The 15,659-nt window shown below is 29.1% G+C and overlaps 1 protein-coding gene across 7 annotated transcripts in view; it reads left to right on the top strand.

Moving 5' to 3' along the window:
* Nucleotides 1-15,659, top strand: part of LOC109596226 (glutamate receptor ionotropic, kainate 2) — a 147,185-nt gene that overhangs the window by 106,547 nt on the left and 24,979 nt on the right. For all 7 annotated transcript variants that reach the window (XM_049963265.1, XM_049963269.1, XM_049963264.1 and 4 more), the window contains 2 exons: nt 4,267-4,442; nt 7,743-7,961. In XM_049963265.1, coding sequence (XP_049819222.1) covers nt 4,267-4,442; nt 7,743-7,961 — 395 coding nt within the window. The remainder of the gene's footprint in view (nt 1-4,266; nt 4,443-7,742; nt 7,962-15,659) is intronic.

The raw sequence follows: 15,659 nt of genomic DNA, 5'->3' as shown, positions 1-15,659 counted from the left end.
CAGGGATGATTGATGTCCCCTCCGATTCAACTTCAACGAAAGCTCGTATGTCCTATTCCTATTATTCAAATACTTCGACGATACAAAAACGTATTTTTATGGGGCCCAAGTTTGCAATTTAATAGCTCTCATTTATCGCTTGGATGTACAAGAAAGCTTTTAGCGACGTCTTAATGTTTGTGTTGAGACTCTTTGTCAGAGCCGAACATTTAAATTCCGTATTGATTTACCTAGTTCCCCTAAGATTGCGTAAAATAAAAATTAAATCTCGATGCGTTTGAAGTCCGCATATTTAATCCGGGACCAGATTGGACCTGCAACAGGAAGCACGTTCTCGCCAATAAATAATCTCCGCGAATTAGAGAGATAGGCGAACTGGGTTGGTTTAAGTGCACGGACTTAATACACCCATCAGGATGCCGTTATGAGAGGAACTTTCGACCTAAATAACCATTGTTTAGAGCGTGGTGGAGTGAATATTACTTACGTAGGTTTTGGCTAATTGTACAATGAGAGTGGGAGAAAGTTTCCAAACTGGTGACAAATTAATTCCCACACACAACTAACTTCATTAATCGATGGATACATTAAGTGTTTGTATTTACTGTAAACAGGTACAAAATTACGGTGTAACTCAAGGTACTGAAACTTTTCAGTTATGTAAGGAATAAATAGGTTCATTACTTGAAAAGTGGGTGAGACTTAAAATAATTTAAATTTAATTTTAAAAAGATGCAATAGAAGAAATCTAATGGCTACACTTGATTCTGCGTCCAAAAATCCTGTAACAAAATATTTAAGTAACTTTTAATGTCAAGGACTATAAAAAATGTGGACAAATTATAACACAAATTTGGAGGAATGTAGAATCTCTAAGAAATTTAAGAAGGTATAAATAAAAAGTTTATAAAATCCATAGAATTTCAAATATAAATAGAATATAAATTATGGTATTTAATAGTAATAGTATTAATGAGGATAGTTTGTAAGAGAAACAGAAACTATAATAAAAATTTTAAAATATAAAAGTTAAAGAACACAAAATATTTAGTGAATCAAAAAAATCTGCAGTTAAGATATCAAAAGAAACAAAATTTTAAAGTGACTGTGCCTAAAATTTGACGTATCAATGTTTTCAAAGGAACACGAAACTATTCACCATCTGAACAATAAAATATCTACCAATATCCCTTTCATCCTTCAGCAGTCTTCCTGAGCTGCCGGAAAATGGTAGAGAAGCAGGAAACGACAGTAACTTTAAACCAGATTTAACAATTTCTGAACAAAGAGGTTCCAGGTTACATTAGTACATTAATACTATTGTCAAAGACAACTTCATGGTAGGAAGTTATAAAGAAGGAAATCAAGTGATAAGTAATGAATGTATACTATATACACTACTTTAAATCAACTTTTTGAAGTAAATGTATAGTCCTATAGCTTAATAATACTTAGTTTTTAAGTATCACTTGTGATTAATTTTAAAAACTAGATGTATTAAAAGAAATCTAATGGCTGCACTTCATTCTGCATCCAAAAATCGTGGAACAAAGGACTTAAGTAACTTATAATGTTAAGAAATCTAAGAAAAACAAAAAATGTGGACAAACTATAATAAAAATTCGGATGTAGAAACTCTAATAAATCTCTAAGAAGTTAAAAATGAAAACTATATATTTAATAGTAATAATATTAATGAGGAATTTAATGAGTTTACACTAGAAACAGAAACAATAATAAAAATTTTAAAATATAAATGGTATAAGAAGAATAAAGAACATCAAAAATCTAAAAAACATGTAGTTAAGATATCAAAAACATAAAAGAAACAAAATTTTAAAGTAACTGTGCCTAAAAATTGACGTATCAATGCTTTCGAAGGAATACGAAACCATTTACCATTTGTTTAGTAAATTTCAGGGATATTAATAAGAACAATTAATACATATGGACCTAATCTGGCTTCAACAATAAAATATCAAGAATAGTCTGAAGAAATACCCAATCCATCCTTCACCAGTCTTCCTAAGATGTCGGAAGATGGTACAGAAAAATTTGATGAAGGAAACGACAGTGACTTTGAAGCATATTAAAGAATTCATCAAGGTTTTAAACATCAAGAACTGAACAAATAGGTTCATTAGAAAATTAAAACTGTGTATAGCCACATTTGGTCCACTACCTCACCTACACAGTCCAAGAACATTTCATACTAGGAAGTTATAAAGAAGACAATCAAGCGATGAGTAATGAATATATACTAATATAAACTATGACACTATAAAACCACTTTTTGAATCAAATATATAGTTGTTTTTTAATTGTCTCTTGGAGTTAATTTCAAAAACTAGATCTAATAGACGAAATCTCATGGCTAAACTTGATTCTACGCCCAAAAAAAAACAGAAACAAAGGATTTAAGTAACTTAAAAATGTTAAGAAATCTAAAATTTCTATAATAAAAATTTAGAACAATATAGAATAACTAAGAAATATAAAAATAGTAAAATAAAAAATCTATAGAATCTATATAATGAATAGTAAAAATATATATATGAGGAATTTAATGAGTTTATAATTATTTATTTATGCTTCTAATATATAAAATATTTTTTATTTGTATTTAGAATTTTCTGCTTCAATTTTATTTATATAATAATATTATTATGAATTGAATGATAGTACCTTTTTTGTTATTATTGTATCTATTAGGTAACTGGTCAATTAAATTTTATTCTTTAAAAAATTGCCTATTTTTTATTTTTCAATGGACAAAATTATATCAACTTTTTACTTATTACTTTTATTCAGCATTTTGCTTATTATAATTGTTTAATCACTGGTCGAAGTGAAACTAACTAGAAAATTATGATTCAACGTTATCAAGACCGAAGAAAACAAGAGGAGGTGGCCAAGAACACTTCATATTAGGAAGTTATAAAAAAGAAAATGTGATAAGTGATAAGTAATGAATGAACTTTATAAACTACTACAAAATCACTTTTTGAATTAAATACAGTTTATTAATTGTTGTTTTTTAAGTGTTAATTTCAAAAACTAAACCTAATATAGGAAATCTAATGGCTACACTATAGAATCTATATAATTCTAAATATAAATAGAATATAAACTACAGTACTTAATAGTACATTAAAATATTAATGAGGAATTTAATGAGTTTATAAGAGAAACAGAAAAATTTTAATATATACATGATACAAGGAGAAAAAATGTCAAAATTCAGTAGTTAAAATATTACAAATAAAAAAAAACATAAAAATACTGATTTAAACCATTTGAAATTCTTAAAGAATTTAAATAATGAATTATTCTGGTTATTTATTCTTCTAATATATAGAATTTTTAATTTATTTTTTAGTTTTTGTCGTAGTATCAAGAAAAGGATATGAAAGATTTCAATGTTTAAATAGAGTGACTGACTATATAAAGGATTTAAACCCTCTAAGATCTAAAGAATCTGGAAATATCTGAATAAACTTAAAAGTGGTTAGAAACTAATCAAAATTGAAAAAGTTTTTCTACAGAAGCTTTACAGAATACAAATGCATACTCTAGAGAACGTAAAATATTTATTTTATATATATAATATACAGTAGTAGCCAGATTTATAGCAAAAATATTTTACCCTAAAGAAAACATAGAGGATCACATTTATAACCAAATTCGACATAAAAAATTTTACAAATTTAAATGAAATCATCACAAAAATTCAAAAAACTTGAAGGAATATAGATTTTGGTATATTCGAATAATGGTCAAGTCTGTACCTCAAAGATGGACCAAAATTGGATATTATAAAAAAATGTTAATGTTGATTTAATCTTTAAAAATCCCTTTGAAAAATAATGCCAGCCCAATTCAGAAAAGTATATGTAACATTTTATATAACAAAAATATAGTAGTTTTTATAATACTGTATAAAACAACAATAATATAATTTTAACAACCCACATTAAACAAAAAAATTATGGTTAAGATATTTAACATTTTACTGTAGTTTTAATTTAAATAGGTTTTAATAATTGTAGAATATATGAAAATACGAATCGACTAGAGAGACATGGTTTTTGGCGAGGGATATTTTAAGAAGAAAAAAGTTCCAAATCCCTAACATATTTAGACATTTAGACTTAAATTATATCCTCATAAATACCACCTAATAGGATCACACTTTCCCCACAAACCCATTTAACGTTGTAATTGTCCCGGAATATTTATTGGAGTGTCCCCGTTTCACTGTTACAGGTCTAATAAAGCTCCGGGAGCTGGTCAGGTCGCCGCACAACCGTGATTTCGAAATCCACCTACGGCAAGCGGATCCCGAGTCTTATCGGGCCGTGCTCAAAGAGATCAAGAGCAAGGAGATACACAACATAGTGATCGACACCAAGCCCTCGAACATGCAGCACTTTCTCAAAGGGGTGAGTAGGCAGTGGCCCTAAGACGGCGAACTGGGTCAAAGTCTTGACATAAATTTTATTGTCTGGATGCTCGGGATTGAGGGTGTATTGTCTAGGTGGGATTTGCGAGGTGCGAAACAGGAGCGGTCGCTTTCATTGCCAAGTTTCCGATGCGATACGGTACAAGTATGGCTTTGAGGTGACATAATTGTGTGTTGCAATGAACTTGAACTTTGTTTCTTGTACACAATACATGAAAACATTTATTCCTAAATAAATATTTGGATCCATATTTTGCCAGACCTCTTACAGGACCTTCAGTAAATCTTGCTAACTCTTTGTGTGTCTTATTTTGTTATTCTCTATCTCCCATAAGTTTTTAATAGAATTTAGGGCAAGATATTGACATGGCCAGTTCATAACATTAAATTTTTGCTTCAAATTTTCAGAAAAGTCAGTCTATTATGTTCCTAACAAGTCCTGAAAATTTTAATTACAGTATCTACTTTATGGTAATTATTTTATACAACACAATGTTCGAGATGTTAAAAACTTGGATTCAAGTCCATTATCATAATTAAAATTTTCAGGACTTTGAGGGGACATAATGAACTAACTTTCCTGAAAATTTGAAACAAATCGAAATTCCGAGAAGAAAGTTACAGCCATTTAAATATTTGCTATATTTTGAAAAATTGAAGCAAAACGAAGTAGGGAGAAAAAAGTTGAAAAATCGTCCTGCTTTGGAGGGCTCTATAACTAAGAAGAAAATGGGCAAATATCAACAAAATACACCCTCATAAAAAATATCAACAGTTATTTAACCCTATACTTTGGAAGCTGTAGATTTGAGAACATTTTGAAAACAAGTAAAATTTTGGTAATTCAGTTATTTAGTTGGAAGCTTCCAGCTAAGCCGAAAATGAGTTTAACGCTAATATCTATTTTTATTTTGAAAGTAGAGGGTATACAGAGAATAACGTCGTTTAAACGGAATTTCTAAGTTACATAGAGGCTGAGCTACAAATTTTTGAAAATAACTAAAAAATTGACCTTTTTCAAACTTCAAAAAATTCTCCTGTGGCTAGGTTTGATCAAATGGGCTTCAAATTATCAGAATCATCTTTATTTCTAATGTATTTTCAAAGAAAAATCGGCGTCCAAATCGGTTAGCCACGTGCGCACAATTTCGTCCAAAAGTAATGGGTCTTCCCATATATACATAACACATTCACCATCTTAGGAGTGGTCAAGATATTTTATAATAGTTGAGTTCATTAAAATGTATTCAACACCACACCGTTTTTTATTCCAGACATGGCCAGTTCATAACATTAAATTTTTGCTTCAATTTTTCAAGAAAGTCAGTTTATTATGTTCCTAACGAGTCCTGAAAATTTTAACTACAGTATCTACTTTATGGTAATTATTTTATACAACACAATTTTCGAGATGTTTAAAACTTGAATCCAAGTCCCATATCACAGTTAAAATTTTCAGGACTTTCTGGGAACATAATGAACTAACTTTCCTGAAAATTTGAAACAAATCGAAATTCCGAGAAGAAAGTTACGGCCATTTAAATATTTACTATATTTTGAAAAATTGAAGCAAAACGAAGTAGGGAGAAAAATGTTGAAAAATCGTTCTGCTTTGGAGGGCTCTATAATTAAGGAGAAAATGGACAAATATCAACATAAATACACCCCCACAAATAATATCAGCAGTTGTTTAACCCTATACTTTGGAAACTGCAGATTTGAGAGCATTTTGAAAACAAGTAAAATTGTGGTAATTCAGTTATTTAGTTGGAAGCTTCCAGTTAAGCCGGAAATGAGTTTCATACTAATATTTATTTTTATTTTAAAAGTTGAGGGTTTACAGTGAATAATGTCGTTTAAACGGAATTTCTAAGTTACATAGAGGCCGAGATACAAATTTTTGAAAATGACTAAAAAATTGACTTATTTCAAACTTCAAAAAATTCTCCAGTGGCCAGATTTGATCAAATCGGCCTCAAATTTTCATTTTTATATCTGATGTACTTTCAAGGAAAAAATCGGCGTCCAAATCGGTTACCCACGTGCGCACAATTTCGTCCAAAAGTAATGGATGTTCTCATATATACATAGCACATTCACCATCTTAGGGGTGGTAAGGATATTTTATAATAGTTGAGTTCATTAAAATGTATTCAGCACCACACCGTTTTTTATTCCGGTTCTCCGGAAAAGACTCGAATGAAACACAATGAAATCAGTTAAACATCCAACGGTAATGTCCAGTAATTTCTCTTGTGAGATAATGAAGCTGGTGGAATTAAATGAAGTGATATCGTGCTGGCGACTGTTGAAAATTATATTGAATTTCCTCCATGGTTCTTTTATGCAAATACCGCTTTTGTATGAAAGCCGACGCATATGTAAAATTAAATTTTAATATATAACTTTGTGTAAGTTATGGCGGGACAATAAAATACGAGAAACATAAATTTTTACAATTGGATTTAGCATCTTGCAATCCAGTAATAACGTTCCAATAAATTATGATATGTATCGCTTCGTATCTCTTATTAACAATAAGAGAAACAACACAAAGATTTATGAGACTCTTTATTCAAAATTTTAATATTTCAATATATAAAATAACAAGAGCAACTTCCAAAGAAGACTAGAGTTGATTGATAATCGATAAACATATCATATTTCATTTTTATTGTGCTTAATGAAGACCTGCAGGAGCGTCAAAGGAATTTTAAATTACTTTACACTTTATCCTCCTTATACGAGCTAAGTGTGGCACTAAATTATATTTTAATGATCTCATTTCTCATCTCCATAATGCATCTATAACATATCCTAAATGCAGTTCGTAATATGCCCAATAAGAATTTTAATAAAGCTTACTGGAACCACTTTGGAGAATGTGCAGAATTTATATTGCTTAGAAAAATATGCCGGAAATTTACGTGTATGCTCCATTCAAATTATAAAATATGAATCAAGGCTAAACGATTTTTAAATATAACCTCCCTAACTCAATAAATTTCCAACAGCCATTGAGTATCGTCGGACATAAAGGTATAGTTTTTATTGCCACTCCCGCCATAAAACACTCTAAATCTGACTGTCAGATTGGTTATAAAAAACTCAATATGTTGCAACTGATGCCTCCTGATTTCAGTCAGCAAATCCTCGTTTGGTGCTGCAGCAATAATTATCGATGACTTTGATTAAAGCAAGTTTGTTCCGAAAGGACGAATCTACGTGCTATCTAACATTATAAGACAACTCGACTTTATCACCGTAAATCTTGTTACAGATTCTGCAGCTGCAAATGAACGATTACAAGTACCACTATCTGTTCACTACGTTCGATATCGAAACATTCGACCTGGAGGATTTCAAATACAACTTCGTCAACATGACCGCCTTCCGTGTCGTCGATCTGGACGATTTGGTTGTTAAGGATGTGCTCAGAGATATGGAAAAGTTCCAAGCCAACATCGAAGCTCAGGCAATAAATTCGTCTTTCATCGAGGTATGTATTGGGGGACATTCTGATGCAAATGATTTGTTCTGAAGAAGTTTTCAGACCCTAAAATTTCACGTACTGTTAATCACAGTTTATATATTGGGTTTTATAAAAGGGATTATGTGAATGTGAAGTAACTTTTTTAATGCGAAAGGATGAAGCTCCTTATAAAAGTATAGACTAAAATTGACGATGATGGTAAGGACACAGTTTCAACCATCTGCTGTTAGACGTAGTGTCGACAATCTCGAATTTATATCTTAAATTCTGGATTAAAATATTCAATAGCACTTATCAGCCGCATTTCATTAAGCCAAAACGTCTGAAATACGTTCCGGCTTGCCGGCGAAAGTGTAATACATTTCCGAGTCGCTGTGTCTTTAAATTCGCGAGGAATGAGTGCAACAATTTCCGTTTTATTTCCGTTCGATGTGCCACCATCCCCTCATCTTCGACTGGTTCTTCTTCGGGCTTTAATTGGACCATCTGCCCTGCCCGCCTTCCAGCGACTGAGGGGGGGGCCTTAATAAAACCGGGTCCTTCGTCATTTAACTAATTCAATTTGATCGACGAGACGCAGCAGCCGGTGTCATTAATCTGGCAATTTTAATGGCTTTATTATATTAGTGTTCCTGTTGAATAAGCGCAATTTATGATATTTCGATAATCGTGGAATTGCTGGTCCAACTATTAAGACGCATACGTATTTAATTAACATCCATTAAGCTCAATACTTATTTTTTAAAACTCAAAAATGTCAGTAAAACAATGATTATGTGATGTATACTTACAGTGGTGGAAAAAAGTGTGGATTTTTATGCCCTTGGATTTTGGTATTAAACAAATTCGTTAGTTTATGTTTATAATCCAGTATACTAGTATTGTCATTAATCGTTTTTTATTTATATATTTTTATCGGATACATTTTTTGGAATATTATTTTATTGGCTCTCGGTTCTAATTAAATTATTAACATATTTTCGGTCGGTTTCAACCTAAGTAATGCTTAAACACGTTTACTTTTCTCTTCAATTTAGGAAGAAAGTAGTTGAACTTTGAGAAAGGGAGAAAGGAAAAACATTATAAATTACACAGAGAGCTGATTTTGTGTAAATTCTGTCAGGACATCAAAAAAGATAACAAGCAGTGATAGAAGACAGTGGTTTGCCACAAAATATTGAAATATTTGAGTTTTTGTTAATTTTTATTTAAATTAAATATTAATAACATATTCCATACTTTTTTCCATACCAAATTGTTGTTATTAATAAAAGTAAAAACATCTGAATATAGGATCTTCCAATAAATTATATTTGATCAGATTCGCAACAGATTAAGAAAAATATTAACAACAACAAATAGTAACATTTGGAACAAGTAATATTCCATATTTTTTTCCATCACTCTACTTATACCAAATATGGTAAATTCAATTTTAAATATATCATTATAAATTTTTATTAATTTATAAAAATTATATTAAGTATCTAATTTATTTAATTATTTAATAAAAAGTAAAAATACAATTTTAAATAGCAAATTATCAATATATTTGTATTTGAAAATGTTGTTGAGTAAGTGGAAAAAATAAATAAAAGTATAATTTACAATTATAAATATGTGTTAATTTAGTTTAGAATTTGTTGAATGTTTTTCCAATTTTTAATTATTAATTAAAAGAAACAGAAGAAACTTGGTTAAATAAAACACAAGGAATTTAGATTTTAAATATAATTATTTTTTAATAAATTTTAATAATTTATTAAAAGCACTTTTTCCACCTCTGTACATATACATCATATTGCAGCAAATTAGACTTGATCAGATTTGCAAGATATTATCAAAAACATTAAGTAATGTTTGTAACAAGTAAGTAAATATTCCATACTTTTTTCTACCACTGTACATATAAATCTTCTTTCAGCAAATTAGATTTGATCAGATTTGCAACAAGTAAATAAATATTCCACACTTTTTCATCACTGTACATATACATCTTCACTGTACATATATCATTTTTCAACAACAAAATGTTGAATAATAAATATCATTTAAATTATTTTAAATATTTATTTTCAAAGCTAATATAATGAGAATCTTACTGTTAAAAAAGATCAAAACCATATTTAATAATAATAATTTAAACATTCAATTTCAGTTAAATAAATAAACAAACCTACAATAAAATATATTCAATTTAAATTTTATTTATAAATTATTTTTTTAATAAATTTTAATTATTTATTAAAAACATTAATACTTTAAGTAATATTTGTAATAAGTAAATAAATATTAAACACTTTTTTTCACTATTGTACATATACACCTTTTTGCAACAAATTAGATTTGATCAGATTTGCAACAGATTAGGAAAAACATTAAGAAACATTTGTAACAAGTAAATAAATATTCCACACTTTTTTCCACCATTGTACATATACACCTTTTTGCAACAAATTAGATTTGATCAGATTTGCAACGTGTTATGAAAAACATTAAGTAATATTTGTAACAAGTAAATAAATATTCCACATTTTTTCCATATATCATTTTTTAACATCAAAATATTGAATAATAAATATCATTTAAATTATTTTAAATATTTATTTTCAAGGCTAATATAATGAGAATCTTACTGTTAAAAAAGATCAAAACCATATTTAATAATAGTAATTTAAACATTCAATTTCAGTTAAATAAATAAACAAACCTACAATAAAATATATTCAATTTAAATTTTATTTATAAATTATTTTTTTAATAAATTTTAATTATTTATTAAAAACATTAATACTTTAAGTAATATTTGTAATAAGTAAATAAATATAAAACACTTTTTCCACTATTGTACATATACACCTTTTTGCAACAAATTAGATTTGATCAGATTTGCAACAGATTAGGAAAAACATTAAGAAACATTTGTAACAAGTAAATAAATATTCCATACTTTTTTCCACCATTGTACATATACACCTTTTTGCAACAAATTAGATTTGATCAGATTTGCAACGTGTTATGAAAAACATTAAGTAATATTTGTAACAAGTAAATAAATATTCCACATTTTTTCCATATATCATTTTTTAACATCAAAATATTGAATAATAAATATCATTTAAATTATTTTAAATATTTATTTTCAAGATTAAAATAATGAGAATCTTACTGTTAAATAAAAAGTTCAAAACCATATTTAATAATAATAATTTAAACATTCAATTTCAGTTAAATAAATAAACAAACCTAATTAATTTAAATATTAAATATAATTTTTTTTAATAAATTTTAATTATTTATTAAAAACATTAAGTAATATTTGTAACAAGTAAATAAATATTCTACACTTTTCTTCACCACTGTTCATATATATCTTCTTGCAGCAAATTAGACTTGATCAGATTTACAACAAATGATGAAAAACATTAAGAAACATTTGTATAAAGTTAATAAATATTCCACACTTTTTTCCACCACTGTACATATACATCTTCTTTCAGCAAATTAGATTTGATCAGATTTGCAACAAGTAAATAAATATTCAACACTTTTTTCTACCACTGTACATATATAATTTTTTAACATCAAAATATTGAATAATAAATATCATTTAAATTATTTTAAATATTTATTTTCAAGGTTAAAATAATGAGAATCTTACTGTTAAAAAAAAGTTCAAAACCATATTTAATAATAATAATTTAAACATTCAATTTTACTTAAATAAATAAACAAACCTACAATAAAAGTAATATTTGTAACAAGTAAATAAATATTCCAAACTTTTTTCCACCACTATACATATACATCTTCGTGCAGCAAATTAGATTTGATCAGATTTACAACAAATTTTGAAAAATATTAAGTAACATTTATAAAAAGTAAATAAATATTCTACACTCTTTTCCACCACTATACATATACATCTTTACATTTGTAACAAGTAAATAAATATTCACCATTTCTGTCCACCATTGTACATATATCATTTTTTAACAACGAAAAATATATATCTCTATTGTCAGATTCCATAACAATTCCTCATTTATCTTATTCAATTTTTTATGGCAGCCAATAAAATACTACAACTTCGTCCCCACTCACATTAACCACCCACTTAAATGTGCCACAATACAAAAGGATTTACAGAAACTAAATTAAGTAAAAAGCAATCCCTAGAAAGACAATAATGACAAAGTTGTGTTTTAATGCAATAACTTCTTTCTAATCATCATCAACTCCAAACAAACTGGTGAGCTGTCAAGAAAAGAAAGCGACATTCGGATAATCTGTCAGTTGTTGGAGTTGGTCCAATAAATCCATACAGTTCGGACCGATGCTCACTAAAAGCATTCCTACTTTATTTCGTCAGATAACAAGCTAATTTATGAAACTGTATATATTAAGCAGAAGAAATATGTGGTAGCAGGAAAGAAAACGTCTAACCCAGTTTACTTTATTCATCCACAATGTATGTTTAACCGGAATCGTTGCGAAATAAATTTAACCCGGTTTACGTACAACTCCATTCACCCTTTACTTCAACTCGGATGAATTAAGAATTAATTTAAAGATTAACAACCCCGAGTGTCATGTGGGGTAATCGAAGCTGGGATGGATTTATCTGGCTCGTCAGTTGTTCGTCGAGTGCGTGATGAAAGTCACTCAACGGCCTCCTGATTTATTGCTCTGCTCAATCTTGAACCGGATACAAGGAGGTCTGGGCCTGTAATCTCGCAAATATACACCGAAGTGCCGAACCGGTTTTTTATTGCCTGCCTCCAGATCCTTTCGCCGTTTCTCCGGAGACATTTCACAGTCATGGGGTAAAAATTAGAATTTACATGGGGATTTTGTTGTGAAAGGCAATTTTCCTCCATGTTAGTTAGAATTAACATTGTTGTACGTAGATTTTTATTTTTAGTCTTTGGTTTTATGAACACAATTTTAATGTTACTTCGTCTGTCAAGCTCAGATATGTTACGTAAACATCGGTTGAACCTTTTATTGACGTTTCTCGACTCTCAAAACTGTGAGAATCCAAAAAAGTGCCACAAGCACACTTTGTCTGGATGACAAAGAATTAAATTTAGAACAAGAAAATGAAATCAAAGTTTGTTCAATAAGAACCAGTTGGAAACTAAAATTAAAGATGATTTAATAATTTTCTTAACTGAAAAAACAAAAAGAAATAAACTTAAAAACATTAAAAGGTTTGAAATGAAAGTCTTCAACAGGTAAGATTATCGGAATCATGACCTGTATTTATATATTTCGAATGACAAAATCCATTCGGGTAATCTAATGTACCATAAAGAGATCTACAAAGTGTCCCGATTCGAGCAAGTGTTCCGTCACTTAACCCAACACGAATTTATGAATATAAATTTTATTGAATTGTACCTTGTATCTGTATGGAGTCTGAGATTTCGACACGAAAGTCTAAATGTAGGTTCGTCGGTATCTCTCTTTGGAGATCGGATGCTTCGCTCTTTACGTTTCGCGATGTGTGGCGCCATAAAATGGCTTTCAATTTAATATCACTAATCGGATTCTTGAAGATAAATTTTATACAAAGTATAGTTGCAATATTTCGTCTTTTATGAACGTATAGTGTTGTCCATAATTGTGGCAACTTAATAAAATATATTACAAATATGAGCTGTACTACTGGGATTGTTTTTTCTGTTATTGTTGTGTCTTCTATGCATCTGACAAAATTATTCCTACTTTGTATTTTATTGTCTTTCATTATTGTAACACAATAAATAGAAGAGTTATGGCTAAAATACTTTATATATATATATATATATATGCTATGATATATAAAACAATTACCATAAATTATTTGTCGTAGTTAAAATTTTCAGGGCTTGTTAGGAATGTAATAGACTAACTTCCCTAAAAATTTGAAGTAAATCGAAGTTCCGAGAAAAAAGTTACTGCCATCTAAATATAGCAATTTTTGAAAAATAGATCGGCTTTGAAAGGCCATATAATTAAAGACAAAATGGACAGATATCAACAAAATACACCTCCACAAAAAATATCAGCAGTTATTTACCCTATACTTTGGAAGCTGTAGATTTGAAAGCATTTTGAAAACAGGTAATGCAGTTGTTTAGTTGGAAGCTTCAAACTAAATCGGAAATGAGTTTAACGCTAATATCTATTTTTATCTTGAAAGTAGAGGATATAGAGAGAATAATGTCATTTGAACGTAATCTCTAAGTTATATAGAAACTGAGATAAAAATTTTTGAAAATGACTAAAAAGCTTCAAAAAATTCTTTGATTGAGTCCGGCTCAAATTTTCAGGATCACCTTTTTTTCTAAGGTTCTTTCAAGAAAAAAATCGGCATCAAAATCGGTTACTCATCTTACTATCTTTTCTTAATAAATGATGAGTGAGTCCAAGAAAATGATTTTGGTGTCAGAAAACGAAAATCTGATAATATATTTATAATGTGGCGTTCTATCTACCTCTGTCATACCCGGATCACTAACTTATTGAGCTTCTATCAGTTTTTTTCTATTATTTTGGGTACACTTTGTGATATTGTTTGGTATTAAAATTCAGCATAAATGTAAAATTATTTGAAAGGGAGTAAATAAATCCACTCCTAACAGGTGGGCTGAAAAATTCGTAGGCTGACACATAACTAATCTCTTACTTTGACGACCATTTGGGAGAATATTATATAAAATTTTTACGACAGTGGAACATAACAAAGAGAAGAATATTTTTATCTTGTATAGATCAAAGAAGTAATAGACACACATTAACAGACATATCCTAATCTAGATTCAGCATAAATGCATAAATATTTGAAAGATTGTAAATAAACCACTCCTAACAGGTGGGCTGAAAAGTTCGTAGGCTGGCAAATAACTAATCTCCTCTTACTTTGGCGACCATTTGGGAAAATATTATATAAAATTTTTACTACATTGGACCATAGAAAAGAGACGGTACCTCAAGTTACAGTACCATTGACTTGGAGAGAACTACCAAACCATCAGAATGATTAATATTTTTATCTTATATAGATCAAAGAAGTAATAGACACACATTGACAGACTTATCCTAATCTAGATTCAGCATAAATGCATAAATATTTGAAACTGAGTAAATAAACCTACTCCTAACAGGTGGGCTGAAAAGTTCGTAGGCTGACACATAACTAATCTCCTCTTACTTTGGTGATCATTTGGGAAATATTATATAACATTTTTACGACATTGGACCATAGCAAAGAGACAGTACCTAAAATTACCGTACCATCGATTTGGAGAGAAGCACCAAACCATCACAATGACAAATATTTTTGTCATGTGAAGATCAAAGAAGTAATAGGCACTCATTGACAGACCTAACCTAGATTCAGCATAAAACTAATACCACGTACTGAAGAAATAACCATTCCAGCCTACAGTACTTTTCCTGTGTAGAAAGAAGATGGTACAGCAACATCAACACCCGATTAAGAAAACGGCAACAATTGTTGAAGCTAATTTAACAATTAATTTTTTAATGGACAACAATTAACTATCTTTATGACCTGAGTCTGTTGAGCTTCTTACATCCAGATTAAACAAAGATTTACTTTATCAATAACGTGAGTAAAGTAAAAAAATAAATATACTCTAACTCAAAAACTGAAATATGAGGTGTGTTACCAAGAGGCTCATTATTCACTATTCA

Source organism: Aethina tumida, chromosome 2 (genome assembly GCF_024364675.1).
Source record: "Aethina tumida isolate Nest 87 chromosome 2, icAetTumi1.1, whole genome shotgun sequence".
In the NCBI taxonomy this organism is placed as follows: domain Eukaryota; kingdom Metazoa; phylum Arthropoda; class Insecta; order Coleoptera; family Nitidulidae; genus Aethina; species Aethina tumida.
Note: the sequence above shows the minus strand (reverse complement) of the source record. Positions and strands in the feature narration are given on the sequence as shown.